The sequence below is a fragment of the Procambarus clarkii genome, chromosome 50, assembly GCF_040958095.1.
Source record: "Procambarus clarkii isolate CNS0578487 chromosome 50, FALCON_Pclarkii_2.0, whole genome shotgun sequence".
NCBI classification, from domain to species: domain Eukaryota; kingdom Metazoa; phylum Arthropoda; class Malacostraca; order Decapoda; family Cambaridae; genus Procambarus; species Procambarus clarkii.
The window spans coordinates 15,413,852-15,430,274 of record NC_091199.1 but is presented as its reverse complement, the minus strand read 5'-3'; the positions used below and the strand labels follow the sequence as shown (position 1 = coordinate 15,430,274).

Here is a 16,423-nt window from a genome sequence, read left to right as displayed (position 1 = left end):
AGGTATTACCCCGTGTTCTCCAGTGATGGCAGGTATTACCCCGTGTTCTCCAGTGATGGCAGGTGTTACCCCGTGTTCTCCAGTGATGGCAGGTATTACCCCGTGTTCTCCAGTGATGGCAGGTGTTACCCCGTGTTCTCCAGTGATGGCAGGTATTACCCCGTGTTCTCCAGTGATGGCAGGTATTACCCCGTGTTCTCCAGTGATGGCAGGTGTTACCCGTGTTCTCCAGTGATGGCAGGTATTACCCTGTGTTCTCCAGTGATGGCAGGTGTTACCTGTGTTCTCCAGTGATGGCAGGTGTTACCCGTGTTCTCCAGTGATGGCCGGTATTACCCCGTGTTCTCCAGTGATGGCAGGTGTTACCCTGTGTTCTCCAGTGATGGCAGGTGTTACCCGTGTTCTCCAGTGATGGCAGGTATTACCCTGTGTTCTCCAGTGATGGCAGGTGTTACCTGTGTTCTCCAGTGATGGCAGGTGTTACCCGTGTTCTCCAGTGATGGCCGGTATTACCCCGTGTTCTCCAGTGATGGCAGGTGTTACCCCGTGTTCTCCAGTGATGGCAGGTGTTACCCCGTGTTCTCCAGTGATGGCAGGTGTTACCCTGTGTTCTCCAGTGATGGCAGGTGTTACCCCGTGTTCTCCAGTGATGGCAGGTGTTACCCGTGTTCTCCAGTGATGGTAGGTGTTACCTGTGTTCTCCAGTGATGGCAGGTGTTACCCGTGTTCTCCAGTGATGGCAGGTGTTACCCGTGTTCTCCAGTTATGGCAGGTGTTACCTGTGTTCTCCAGTGATGGCAGGTGTTACCCGTGTTCTCCAGTGATGGCAGGTGTTACCCTGTGTTCTCCAGTGATGGCAGGTGTTACCCGTGTTCTCCAGTGATGGCAGGTGTTACCCGTGTTCTCCAGTGATGGCAGGTGTTACCTGTGTTCTCCAGTGTGATGGTAGGTGTTACCCTGTGTTCTCCAGTGATGGCAGGTGTTACCTGTGTTCTCCAGTGATGGCAGGTGTTACCTGTGTTCTCCAGTGTGATGGCAGGTGTTACCTGTGTTCCAGCAATATTTCTAATGCTTGCTGGGAGGGTATTGAACAGCCGTGGACCTCTGATGTTCAGTGTTCACTGATTGTGCCTATGGTACCTCTACTCCTCACTGGTTCTATTCTGCATTTCCTTCCGTACCTTTTGCTCCAGTATGTTGTTAATCTACTGTGTAAGTTTGGGATCTGGCCCTCCAGTACCTTCCATGTGTGTACTGCATAGTATTTGATACTGTACCTCTCTTATCTTTTTTCCAGCGAGTACACTTCGAGAGCATTGAGACGGTCACAATATAGGGGTTTGATCCCGTCAATGCATGCCGTATAGGTTCTCTGTAATTCCCTCTATTTCAGAACATACTACTGCTCTGAAGTGGAAAGTGAGTACTGAGCATTACTAAAAGATGGGTAGGCACCAGTGATTTATATACTATAGTATTAGCATTGCTGTGCGATCTCTAGATTTGAACGTTATCATAATCCATCCTATCATACTCCTGGCCTCCGACCCCGCTATATTTGCTCGATTATGCTCACTAAATGTCAGGTCATCAGACATCATAATTCCCGGATCTTTTACATGTTGCTTTCCTTCTATGAGTAGGGGTGATTGTGTCCTGTACTCTGTGTTTTGTTTAACTTCCTCGTTTACACCATACCTAAGTACCAGGAACTAATCACTTAAACATCATGTTATTTTCCGTTGCCCAATCGAAGACTTTATTAACCTAGACTTGCAGCTTTTCAATGTCCAGTATGCCTTTTCCCCAGGGCAAAGGAGATTTTCATGCTGATTTTTATATCTGCAAAGTATGACACAAAGCTGTGACTAGTATATTTGTCTATATAAAAGATCAGTGATGAGAAAGTGGTGCAAGGACTGTGCCCCGGGGTACAGAGCTTTTCACTGCACTTGGGCTTGACCTTCCATGATTGACTGTACTCTGCATTGTTTGAAAAAAATTTTTTGTAAATTCCAATGGCCCACTTTACACAATTCCAATGGCCCACTTATTCCTGTTGATCTCATTTTATGGATTATCATTCCATGGTCACACTTATCGAATGCCTTTGCAGAGCCCGTGTCTAAAACATCTGCCTTTTCCTTCCTAATGCTTATGTACTCCCTTAGTTGTACTCACCAAGTTGTGCTTGCACGGGTTGAACTTTGGCTCTTTGGTCCCACCTCAACTGTCAATCAACTGGTGTACAGATTCTGGAGCCTATTGCACTCTGTCAAATCTACATTTGAAATTGTATATGGAGTCTGCCTCTGCCATATCACTGCCTAATGCATTCCATTTGTTAACTACTCTGACGCTGAAGAAATTATTTCTAATGTCTCTGTGGCTGTAAATATAATTGATATCAAAACCAGCGTGGCAGATTTTGAAAGGGAAATTGACAACATGCCCATGCATTCAGCCTCGAGGCCAGACACATGGAATTCAATTTTTATAAAGAAATGCAAGATGCCAGTAGCACAGGCACCCAGTATAGTGTGGAGGAAGAGCTTGGACACGGGGAAGATACCAGATGTGCTTTTATCAGCAGAAATGGTTCCTCTACACAAGAGAGGGAGCAAACCATTGGCAAAGAATTATAGACCAGTTGCACTAACGTCCCACATAACAAAAGTATTTCAGAAAGTGATCAGGAGTCAGGTCACTAGTTTCATGGAGACCAATGACATTCACAACCCAGGCCAACATGGATTTAGAGCAGGAAGATCATACCTCTCATAGCTACTTGACCACTACGACAAAATCACTGAGGCATTAGAAGAAAAACAGAACGCAGATGTTGTAAACACAGACTTTGCAAAGGCATTCGATAAATGTGACCATGGAGTGATAGCACACAAAATGAGGTCAATGGGAATAACTGGTGAAGTAGGACACTGGATACTCAGTTTTTGGTTCAATAGAATACAAAGAGTAACAGTCAACAATATAAAAAAAAAAGAGTTCAAGTGCAGTTAAAAGCTCAGTACCTCGGGGCACAGTCCTTGCAACACTGCTTTTCCTTATTCTCGTATCAAGTATAGACACAAATAGAAGTCACAGTTTCGTATCATAATTTGCAGATGACACAAAAATCAGCATGAAAATTACCTCTGTTGAAGACATTGAAAAACTACAAGCAGATATTAATAGTTTTCAACTGGGCAGCAGACAACATGATGTTTAACAGTGATAAATTCCAGGTACTCAGGTACAGTAAAAATGAGGACCTTAAACATAATACAGGGTACAAAACACAATCAAATCTGCCTCATAGTAGGAAAACGGCATGTACTGTAAAGGATTTGGGAATAACGATGTCTCACGACCTACGTTTAGGGAGCATAACCAAGCAAATATTGCGTCAGCCAGAAAAATGATAGGATGGATTACGAGAATCGACTTGAGAATGGTCCAGGACGGACCAAAACGTCGTCGTCCCTTCAATTTCTAGTGTGTGGTCTGGTCAACATACTTCAGCCACGTTATTGTGACTCATCGCCTGCACATGGATTACGAGAATTTTCAAATCCAGGGATCCTATCGCAATGGTTGTACTCTTCAAATCACTTGTGCTGTCCCATCTTGAGTACTGCTGAGTACTCGCTTCCCCCTTCAGAGCAGGAGAGTGCTGAAATAAGAGGGAATACAGAGAACATATACGGCATACATAGACGAGATGAAGCACCTAAATTATTGGGATCGTCTCAAAGCTCTCCAAATATACTCATTAGAAACGAGACGAGAGAGAGATATCAAATAATATACACGTGAAAGATACTGTACTTGAGGGCCAGGTCCCAAATCGGCACAGTAAGACAACAACATACTGGAGTGAACAATATGGAAGAAAATGCAGAATAGAACCGGTGAAGAGCAGGGGTGCCATAGGCACAATCAGAGAACACTGTATAAACATCAGAGGTCCACGTTTGTCCAACATCCTCCAGCGAGCATAAGAAATATTGCCGGAACAACTGTGGACATCTTCAGGAGAAAATTTGATAGTTTTCTTCAAGGAGTGCCGGACCAACCTGGCTGTGGTGGGTATGTGGGCCTGCGGGCCGCTCCAAACAACAGGCTAGTGGACCAAACTCTCACAAGTCAAGCCTGGCTTAAGGCCGGGCTTGGGGAGTAGAAGAACTCCCAAAACACCATCAAGCAGGTATCAAGCAGGCTCATTTGTGTACAGTACTAAGTTTCCACCTGTCCCCCCCCTTGTCCGTGTTCCACCTGTGCTACATAGTTTGTCTTTGTCCACCCTGTCAATTCCCCTGAGAATTTTGTAGGTGGTTATGTCTTCCCTTACTCTTCCGTGTTCCAGGAACGTGAGGTTTAGCTCCCGTAGCCTTTTCTCATTGCTCTTAACTCTCAGTTCTGGGACTAGTCTGGTGCCGTACCTGGTGGCATACCTTCTGTGATTTTGGGTTAGTGGTTGAGTAACTGTGAAAGACAGCATCTTCCCACTCTACATGTTGACCTGGGTTCTGAAGTTCATTATTTTCCATAAAACTTGAGATTTGATCCCTAATAACTCTTTCAATTGCTTTTATTGTGTGTGATGTTAGTATAATTGGTCCAAAGTTTTTTGCCAATGCATGTGAAGCAGACCTATATCTGCTGATTCAAGTGCTGCTGGTATATCCCATGGTGGTAAAACCAGTGGTAGCAAGAGCAGTGGTAAGACCAGTGGTGGCAAGAGCAGTGGTGGCAAGAGCAGCGTTGGTAAGAGCAGCGGTGGCAAGACCAGCAGTGACAAGAGCAGCGGTGGCAAGAGCAGCGGTGACAAGAGCAGCGGTGGCAAGAGCAGTGGTGGCAAGACCAGCGGTGACAAGAGCAGCGGTGTCAAGAGGAGCGGTGTCAAGAGCAGCGGTGGCAAGAGCAGTGGTGGCAAGACCAGCAGTGACAAGAGCAGCGGTGGCAAGAGCAGTGGTGGCAAGACCAGCAGTGACAAGAGCAGCGGTGGCAAGAGCAGTGGTGGCAAGACCAGCAGTGACAAGAGCAGTGGTGGCAAGAGCAGTGGTGGCAAGACCAGCGGTGACAAGAGCAGCGGTGTCAAGAGGAGCGGTGTCAAGAGGAGCGGTGGCAAGAGCAGTGGTGGCTAGAGCAGTGGTGGCAAGACCAGTGGTGGCAAGAGTAGTAGTGGCAAGACCAGTGGTGGCAAGACCAGTGGTGGCAAGAGTAGTGGTGGCAAGAACAGTGGTGGCAAGAGCAGCAGTGGCAAGAGCAGCAGTGGCAAGAGCAACAGTGGCAAGAGCAACAGTGGCAAGACCAGCAGTGGCAAGAGCAGCAGTGGCAAGAGCAGCAGTGGCAAGAGCAACAGTGGCAAGAGCAGCAGTGGCAAGAGTGGCAAGAGCAACAGTGGCAAGACCAGCAGTGGCAAGAGCAACAGTGGCAAGAGCAACAGTGGCAAGAGCAACAGTGGCAAGACCAGCAGTGGCAAGAGCAACAGTGGCAAGACCAGCAGTGGCAAGAGCAACAGTGGCAAGACCAGCAGTGGCAAGAGCAAGTGGCAAGAGCAACAGTGGCAAGACCAGCAGTGGCAAGAGCAACAGTGGCAAGAGCAACAGTGGCAAGACCAGCAGTGGCAAGACCAGCAGTGGCAAGAGCAACAGTGGCAAGAGCAACAGTGGCAAGACCAGCAGTGGCAAGAGCAACAGTGGCAAGACCAGCAGTGGCAAGACCAGCAGTGGCAAGAGCAACAGTGGCAAGAGCAACAGTGGCAAGAGCAACAGTGGCAAGACCAGCAGTGGCAAGACCAGCAGTGGCAAGAGCAACAGTGGCAAGAGCAACAGTGGCAAGAGCAACAGTGGCAAGACCAGCAGTGGCAAGAGCAACAGTGGCAAGACCAGCAGTGGCAAGAGCAACAGTGGCAAGACCAGCAGTGGCAAGACCAGCAGTGGCAAGACCAGCAGTGGCAAGACCAGCAGTGGCAAGAGCAACAGTGGCAAGAGCAACAGTGGCAAGACCAGCAGTGGCAAGAGCAACAGTGGCAAGACCAGCAGTGGCAAGACCAGCAGTGGCAAGACCAGCAGTGGCAAGACCAGCAGTGGCAAGACCAGCAGTGGCAAGAGCAACAGTGGCAAGAGCAACAGTGGCAAGAGCAACAGTGGCAAGAGCAACAGTGGCAAGAGCAGCAGTGGCAAGACCAGCAGTGGCAAGACCAGCAGTGGCAAGAGCAACAGTGGCAAGAGCAGCAGTGGCAAGAGCAACAGTGGCAAGAGCAGCAGTGGCAAGAGCAACAGTGGCAAGACCAGCAGTGGCAAGAGCAACAGTGGCAAGAGCAACAGTGGCAAGAGCAACAGTGGCAAGAGCAACAGTGGCAAGAGCAGCAGTGGCAAGAGCAACAGTGGCAAGAGCAACAGTGGCAAGAGCAACAGTGGCAAGAGGAACAGTGGTAAGAGCAACAGTGGCAAGAGCAACAGTGGCAAGAGCAACAGTGGCAAGACCAGCAGTGGCAAGACCAGCAGTGGCAAGAGCAACAGTGGCAAGAGCAACAGTGGCAAGAGCAGCAGTGGCAAGACCAGCGGTGGCAAGAGCAACAGTGGCAAGAGCAACGGTGACAAGAGCAACAGTGGCAAGAGCAACGGTGGCAAGAGCAACAGTGGCAAGAGCAACAGTGGCAAGAGCAACGGTGACAAGATTATAGTAAAAGCAAGTTAAATCACAATTATTGGTACTGAGGGACTTCAACTTGAAAGCAATAGACTGGGAGGCCTACGAAGCAAGAATGGAGTCCTCTGGCTGAACTATGAATTCCGATCCCAACCTATATAAAAGTTACTCTTGTATAGAAAAATCTATTCTATCCATTGGTGTCATTCAAAACCAAATTGGGAATGACGTATATTGAGATGTTTTGCCTTGAAAGTTGGCTAAGTTTTGCACAAAAATTTGTTTTGGCCAACTTTCAAGTGGGCCACCTCTGGACATATAGATACAACAGAGTTGCTATTGCATCACTGCATAATATTGTGCTTGTTATACATTGTTGCAAAAGATCATGGTATTTAGATCATTTGCTGAGGAGTAAGTGGTCTCCAAATTGGGGTCCAAATCTCTTGCGACAAAATTTGGCAGTGATTTTAGCATGGATGGATAACTGAATGGCCACCATGCAGCTTTTTCGATTACACTACATTATTCTACACCAAAAGTTGTCCTGGTATGTCAAATTTCACACTCCTACAGGCAATAGAAGTTATTTAACAAAGGGTCAAATTTGGTCATTTTTGTGGAATTTACACATTAATGGGACGAGAGCCCATTGAATATGGACCTGTTGTTCAAGAACCAAAGCAGATTGAGCTCTAATATCTAATAAGAGCTCTAATAATATTGAGCTCAGTGACATTTGGGCCATCTTACTACAAAATTTCATGGCATTTGAAGAGGGTCGAATGGGAGCCATAGGTGATTTTTTGGTGATTTGAGATGGAATGACCCTACAGGAAAGAGGTGGTTGGGTAGACTGTGTCTATCTGGACCTAAAAAAGACTTTTGACAGAGTCCAACACAAGAAGCTGTTCTGGAAACTGAAACATGCTGGAGGGGCGACAAGGAGATTTCTGGCACAGATGAAAAATTTTCTAACTGACAGACAGATGATAGCAGTAATCACAGACAATGTATCTAACTTGAGGACTGTTACTAACGGAGTATCACATGGTTCAGTTCTTGCACCAGTAATGTTCATCATCTACATAAACGATCTACCAGAAGGAACACAGAATTACTGAATATGAACATGTTTGCAGATGATGCTAAGATACTGGGGAAGATACGAGATGCAGATGATTGTCATGCCCTTCAAATTGATCTAGATAAAATATGTGTCTGGAGAGTCAAGTGGCAAATGGAATTAATTCAACGTGAATAAATGCCACATTATGAAATATGGAATCAGAGAAAATAGACCACACACAACTTACAAATTATGTGGAAAGGAATTAAAGAACTCTAATAGTTCTTAAGAGACCAACGGGTGGTTTTGGATAGTCAGCTGCCACAAGAGGAACACACAAAGAACACTGTGAGGAGCATATGCGTCACTTTCCAACTTCAGACTTGCTTTGAATTATATGAATGGTGAAATACTACAAAAACTGTTCATGACTTTTGAGACATCAAAATTGTAATATACAGCAGTTGTATGGTGGCCATATCCCAAGAAGCACTTAAACTGGAAAAGGTGAAAAGGCATGCAACAAAATGGCTTTTGGAACTGAAAACAAGAGTTTATGAGGAGAGACTGGAAATGTTAAACATGCCAAAACTAGAAGATGGAGTGGAAAAAAAAAAGTTAACATAATCACCACTAACAAAATACTAACATGAATCAACCCAACTGACAAGGAGGAATGCCTGAAACCAAAACAACAACTTCACGCATAAGTGAACACAGATTCAGGGTAAGGAAACAAAGGTGACAAATTTTTTTTTAAGAACGTTTTCTTTTTGCAAACAGAGTGGTAGATAGTTGGAACAAGTAAAGCGAGAAGGTGGTCGAGGCCAAAACCGTCAGTAGTTTCCAAGCATTATACAACAGTGTACTGGACAGATGGGACACCACGAGCATAGCTCTCATCTTGTAACTGCACTTGTGCAATTACATTGTACTGTAATTACAATGTATACTAGTTCTGAACCCATATTTTGTAGCCTGTATTACCAGGTCCAGCCTAAATCCACTCAGTAAAACATCTAAATTACTGGGACCAACTAAAGAGCCTAAATCTGCACTCCTTTGAGCGCAGACGGGAGAGATACATAATAATTTACACGTGGAAAATAATTGAGGGGCTGGTCCCAAACCTGCACACAGAAATAACATCACATGAGACCAGAAGACATGGCAGGATGTGCAGAATACCCCCGTTGAAAAGCAGAGGTGCAACAGGTACTCTGAGAGAGAATTCTATCAACATCAGAGGCCCAAGACTGTTAGGTGCAACAGGTACTCTGAGAGAGAATTCTATCAACATCAGAGGCCCAAGACTGTTCAACACGCTTCCACTACACATAAGGGGCATAACTGGCAGACCCCTCACAGTGTTCAAGAGAGAACTGGATAAGCACCTCCAAAGGATACCTGATCAACCAGGCTGTGACTCATACGTCAGGCTGCGAGCAGCCACGTCCAACAGCCTGGTTGATCAGTCCAGCAACCAGGAGGACTGGTCGAAGACCGGGCCGCGGGGACGCTAAGCCCCGGAAGCACCTCAAGGTAAGGTACCCTACATACAGTGAACTGTGTGCATTTACCAGGTCCAGCCTCCACTACACACTGAACTACCTGCCAGCATGTACCGGGTCCAGCCTCCACTACACACTGAACTACCTGCCAGCATGTACCGGGTCCAGCCTCCACTACACACTGAACTACCTGCCACACTGAACTACCTGCCAGCATGTACCGGGTCCAGCCTCCACTACACACTGAACTACCTGCCAGCATGTACCGGGTCCATCAACTTAATGGGGTGAGAATAGCTTGAGCACCTAATCCCTTTGTGTGTATTTATATCTCAATAAACTTACAGTACTTGAATTTGAGGTCCGGCCTCCACTACACAAAGTGAACAAAAGAAATGTTTTGTATTTTTCTACCATTCTGTACAATATTTTCAAATTATAAGTATCTAGAACATAAACCACTATTTATCTTACTGCATTTCTTAATAAAATATATATAAACTTTCATCATTTCATGTGTGTTGTTTTAAATTTAGTTAGTCAAAAAGAAAATATATTAAAAAATCTGCATAATTTGCTGATGTGGATCGTGTGTGGAACAATACTATGTGGATTTAAGAGGTCAGACTGTACATAAACCTTAAGTCACATATTCTATTATATACAACACATCTATACTCAACAATACTTTTAAAACACATATGGCCACTAAAGGTGCTAAAACATATAGTATAATAATTACTAATCACCAAGTAGCAATTAAAGCTCATTAAAAAGTACGTAGGTACTGTTTGTATGTTTGAACACCTTGCGTGATGGCACCTTCAACACAGGTAAGCAATTCAACACTCACCAACTGTTGTTGCTGTCTCTGCTGCTGGGGCTGAGCAGCAGCCGCTACAGCTGCTGCCACCGCCCCAGACAGACCTTCCGCAAAGCCTGCAGAATTATTTTCACTTTCCCAAGGGGTCATTCCACTCTGAAAAAAAGAACACCAAATTCAGTAAGGGCGTCTCTACATATACAATTGGCATATAATTCTACTTCATAATGTTTCCTTATTTTTAGTGATAAAGACTCTCAGAATGCAGGAGATGAATGTTGTTCCAAATAGGCATTCATACCGGCCACTATACAGACCCAGCCATCGTACAGATGCAACGACTGTACAGACCCAGCCACTGTACAGACCCAGCCATCGTACAGATGCAACGACCGTACAGACCCAGCCACTGTACAGACCCAGCCATCGTACAGATGCAACGACTGTACAGACCCAGCCACTGTACAGACCCAGCCACCGTACAGATGCAACGACCGTACAGACCCAGCCACTGTACAGACCCAGCCACTATACAGACCCAGCCATCGTACAGATGCAACGACCGTACAGACCCAGCCACTGTACAGACCCAGCCATCGTACAGATGCAACGACCGTACAGACCCACCCACGGTACAGACCCAGCCATCGTACAGATGCAACGACCGTACAGACCCACCCACGGTACAGACCCAGCCACATTACAAACCCAGTTACCGCACAAACCCAGCCACCGTACAGACCTAGCCACTGTATAGACCCAGCCACATTACAGACCCAGCCACCATACTGACCCAGCCACTGTATAGACCCAGCCACATTACAGACCTAGCCACCGCACAGACCCAGCCACGGTACAGACCCAGCCACGGTACAGACCCAGCCACGGTACAGACCCAGCCACGGTACAGACCTAGCCACTGTACAGACCCAGCCACGGTACAGACCTAGCCACTGTACAGACCCAGCCACTGTACAGACCCAGCCACGGTACAGACCCAGCCACTGTACAGACCCAGCCACGGTACAGACCCAGCCACCGTACAGACCTAGCCACTGTATAAACCCTAGCCACGGTACAGACCCAGCCACGGTACAGACCCAGCCACATTACAGACCCAGCCACCGTACAGACCTAGCCACTGTATAGACCCAGCCACATTACAGACCCAGCCACTGCACAGACCCAGCCACTGTATAGACCCAGCCACATTACAGACCCAGCCACTGTATAGACCCAGCCACATTACAGACCCAGCCACTGTACAGACCTAGCCACTGTATAGACCCAGCCACGTTACAGACGCAGCCACTGTACAAACCTAGCCACCGTACAGACCCAGCCACGGTGCAGACCTAGCCACCGTTCACTGGTTCTTTCCTACATTTTCTTCTATATCGTTCACTCCAGTACGTTGTTATTTTACTGTGTAGATTTGGGGTACTTGGCCCTCCAGTATCTTCCAGGTGTATATTATTTGATATCTCTCTCGTCTTCTTTCTAGTGAGTACATTTGGAGGGCCTTGAGACGATCCCAATAATTTAGGTGCTTTATTGCATCTACGGCACGCATAGATGCAATAAAGCACCTAAATTATTGGGATCGTCTCAAGGCCCTCCAAATGTACTCACTAGAAAGAAGACGAGAGAGATATCAAATAATATACACCTGGAAGATACTGGAGGACCAAGTACCAAATCTACACAGTAAATAACAACGTACTGGAGTGAACGATATGGAAGAAAATGTAGAATAGAACCAGTGAAGAGCAGAGGTGCCATAAGCACAATCAGAGAACACTGTATAAACATCACAGGTCTGCGGTTGTTCAACGTCCTCCCAGCAAGCATAAGAAATATTGCCGGAACAACCGTGGACCTTTTCAAGAGGAAACTAGATTTATTCCTCCAAGTAGTGCCGGACCAACCGGGCTGTGGTGGGTATGTGGGCCTGCGGGCCGCTCCAAGCAACAGCCTGTTGGACCAAACTCTCACAAGTCAAGCCTGGCCTCGGGCCGGGCTTGGGGAGTAGAAGAACTCCCAGAACCCCATCAACCAGGTACAGACCCAGCCACCGTACAGACCTAGCCACCGTACAGACCCAGCCACGGTACAGACGCAGCCACTGTACAGACCTAGCCACCATACAGACCTAGCCACTGTACAGATGCAGCCACTGTACAGGCCTAGCCACCATACAGACCTAGCCACTGTACAGACCCAGCCATGGTACAGATGCAGCCACTGTACAGACCCAGCCACTGTACAGACCCAGCCACATTACAGACCCAGCCACGGTACAGACCCAGCCACATTACAGACCCAGCCACTGTACAGACCTAGCCACATTACATACCCAGCCACGGTACATACCCAGCCACTGTACAGACCCAGCCACTGTACAGACCCAGCCACGGTACAGACCCAGCCACGGTACAGACCCAGCCACGGTACAGACCCAGCCACCGCACAGACCTAGCCACTGTATAGACCCAGCCACATTACAGACCCAGCCACCGTACAGACCCAGCCACCGTACAGACCCAGCCACATTACAGACCTAGCCACCGCACAGACCCAGCCACTGTACAGACCCAGCCACGGTACAGACCCAGCCACTGTACAGACCCAGCCACCATACAGACCTAGCCACTGTATAGACCCAGCCACATTACAGACCCAGCCACATTACAGACCTAGCCACCGTACAGACCTAGCCACTGTATAGACCCAGCCACATTACAGACCTAGCCACTGTATAGACCCAGCCACATTACAGACCCAGCCACCGTACAGACCTAGCCACTGTACAGACCCAGCCACATTACAGACCCAGCCACCGTATAGACCCAGCCACATTACAGACCCAGCCACTGTACAGACCCTGCCACCGTACAGACCCAGCCACTGTACAGACCCAGCCACTGTACAGACCCAGCCACATTACAGACCTAGCCACCGTACAGACCTAGCCACTGTATAGACCCAGCCACATTACAGACCCAGCCACCGTATAGACCCAGCCACCGTATAGACCCAGCCACCGCACAGACCCAGCCACAGTACAGACCTAGCCACCGTATAGACCCAGCCACATTACAGACCCAGCCACCGCACAGACCCAGCCACGGTACAGACCTAGCCACTGTATAGACCAAGCCACGGTACAGACGCAGCCACTGTACAGACCTAGCCACCGTACAGACCTAGCCACTGTATAGACCCAGCCACGGTACAGACCTAGCTACTGTATAGACCCAGCCACTGTATAGACGCAGCCACCGTACAGACCTAGCCACCGTACAGACCTAGCCACTGTACAGATGCAGCCACAGTACAGACCCAGCCACTGTACAGACCCAGCCACTGTACAGACCCAGCCACTGTACAGACCCAGCCACTGTACAGACCTAGCCACTGTACAGACCCAGCCACTGTACAGACCCAGCCACCATACAGACCCAGCCACCATACAGACCCAGCCACCGTACAGACCCAGCCACTGTACAGACCCAGCCACTGTACAGACCTAACCACTGTACAGACCCAGCCACTGTACAGACCTAGCCACTGTACAGACCCAGCCACTGTACAGACCCAGCCACTGTACAGACCCAGCCACTGTACAGACCCAGCCACTGTACAGATGCAGCCACAGTACAGACCTAGCCACTGTACAGACCTAGCCACTGTATAGACCCAGCCACGGTACAGACCCAGCCACAGTACAGACCCAGCCACTGAACAGACCCAGCCACTGTACAGACCCAGCCACTGTACAGATGCAGCCACAGTACAGACCTAGCCACTGTACAGACCCAGCCACTGTACAGACCCAGCCACCGTACAGACGCAGCCACTGTACAGACCCAGCCACTGTACAGACCCAGCCACTGTACAGACCTAGCCACTGTACAGACCCAGCCATATTACAGACCTAGCCACTGTACAGACCCAGCCACTGTACAGACCTAGCCACTGTACAGACCCAGCCATATTACAGACGCAGCCACTGTACAGACCCAGCCACTGTACAGACCCAGCCACTGTACAGACCTAGCCACTGTACAGACCCAGCCACATTACAGACCCAGTCACCGCACAGACCCAGCCACTGTACAGACGCAGCCACTGTACAGACGCAGCCACTGTACAGACCCAGCCATATTACAGACGCAGCCACTGTACAGACCCAGCCACTGTACAGACCCAGCCACTGTACAGACGCAGCCACTGTACAGACCCAGCCACTGTACAGACGCAGCCACATTACAGACGCAGCCACTGTACAGACCTAGCCACTGTACAGACCCAGCCATATTACAGACGCAGCCACTGTACAGACCCAGCCACTGTACAGACCCAGCCACTGTACAGACCCAGCCACTGTACAGACCCAGCCACTGTACAGACCTAGCCACTGTACAGACCCAGCCACTGTACAGACCCAGCCACTGTACAGACCCAGCCACTGTACAGACCCAGCCACTGTACAGATGCAGCCACAGTACAGACCTAGCCACTGTACAGACCCAGCCACTGTACAGACGCAGCCACTGTACAGACCCAGTCACTGTACAGACCCAGCCACATTACAGACGCAGCCACTGTACAGACCCAACCACATTACAGACCCAGCCACTGTACAGACGGCATGGGTTCAAATCCTGGCCGGGTCAAATAGACGTCTTGGTGTTCTATGGCTTGCACGTTCATGCAGCTTTCTCACATGTGTAAAACTCAGCGCGGCCCGAGCATGTGCCAGAATTTGATGAAAAACTGTATCAAAATGGATCCATGAGTCGTTGGGGGTTGATCAGTCGTGGAACTTAGTTAATAAGCACCAGGACTGACCAATCCTTATAGATAATCATTGGTGCGGTGGTCACGGTACTGTGTACGTTTAGAGGCGATTTTGGACGGCATGGGATTGAATCCTGGCCGAATCAAACATAGTCCTTAGTGATCTATGGCTTGCACATTCACGCAGCTTGCTCATATACGTATCTGTACGTTATGTTCACCATAACAAACCACTAAGGTGGTATGATGAGACAAAAACAGCAACCAGTGACTGCCACACCAGCCAGTCAACGCTCTCACCTTCTCTCCCTCTCTAACACCTCACTCGCCAACATTCCTCCTCACACCATACTGTTTTTGCTTTTATTCACTATATATGGACATTATATATAAGCATCTATATGTTTTGTTCACCATACCTGTACAACTAAGCCGGAATGGTGACCCAAAGAGCATAGTGGCTGATGCCACATAGGAAGCTGACGCTACCCTCCCTCCCTCCTTCGATCAAGGCCACACATGCACTAACATTCCTCCCCAACCATACTGTTTGTGGTGTTATTACACGATATACACATTTATATATAAGTATCTACATGTGTTATTTACCATAACTGTACAAGTAAGCTGGTATGGTTCCCAAAGAGCATAGTGGTCACCTTACACAGCTTGCCAAGCCATGCAGATGATGCCACCTCCCTCACAAAGATGGTTCCTTCCAATATACTCCTTTTTGCTGTTATTACACTAATACACACATAATATACAGGTATTTACATTTGTGTTCACCATAGAGAACCAGTGAGCTGGTATGGTGAGTGCAGACAATAACTGGTGGCCACACAGTCAGCAGACAATGCTACTGCCCTCCCTCCCTTCCTCAGCATTACTCCTCCCACAATACTATGCACATCGCTAATTCTCACCACAATCCTGCTATTATCAGAATCCTGGTCAATGTATCCTGTAAATGAATCATTTTCCACAAGTTTATTTTGTAAAGGAACATGAGAAGTCATTTGATGATTCTCAGATGAACGAAATAATGGTTGTAATTGCCTAAGTGTAGTTACAGGATGAGAGCTACGCTCGTAGTGTCCCGTCTTCCCAGCACACTTTATCGTACAATGCTTTGAAACTACTGACGGTCTTGGCCTCCACCACCACCTCACCTAACTTGTTCCAACCGTCTACCACTCTGCGAAAGTGAATTTTCTTACATTTCTTCAGCATCTGTGTTTAGCAAGTTTAAATCTATGACCTTTTGTTCTTGAAGTTCCAGGTCTCGGGAAATCTTCCCTATCGATTTTATCAATTCCTATTACTATTTTGTATGTAGTGATCATATCACCTCTTTTTCTTCTGCCTTCTAGTTTTGGCATATTTAATGCCTCTAATCTCTCCTCGTAGCTCTTGCCCTTCAGTTCTGGGAGCCACTTAGTAGCATGTCTTTACACCTTTTCCAGTTTGTTGATGTGCTTCTTAAGATATGGGCACCACACAACCGCTGCATATTCTAGCTTTGGCCTAACAAAAGTCGTGAACAATTTCTTTAGTATA

At 47.8% G+C, this 16,423-nt stretch overlaps 1 protein-coding gene across 25 annotated transcripts in view; it reads right to left on the bottom strand.

Moving 5' to 3' along the window:
• Positions 1-16,423, bottom strand: part of LOC123772612 (protein bric-a-brac 2) — a 309,393-nt gene that overhangs the window by 249,486 nt on the left and 43,484 nt on the right. For all 25 annotated transcript variants that reach the window (XR_011222567.1, XR_011222566.1, XR_011222568.1 and 22 more), the window contains exon 4: positions 10,091-10,216. Coding sequence is in view for 20 of the 25 variants with exons in the window: in XM_069303590.1 (XP_069159691.1) it covers positions 10,091-10,216 (126 nt within the window). In the remaining 5 variants the exon portion in view is untranslated. The remainder of the gene's footprint in view (positions 1-10,090; positions 10,217-16,423) is intronic.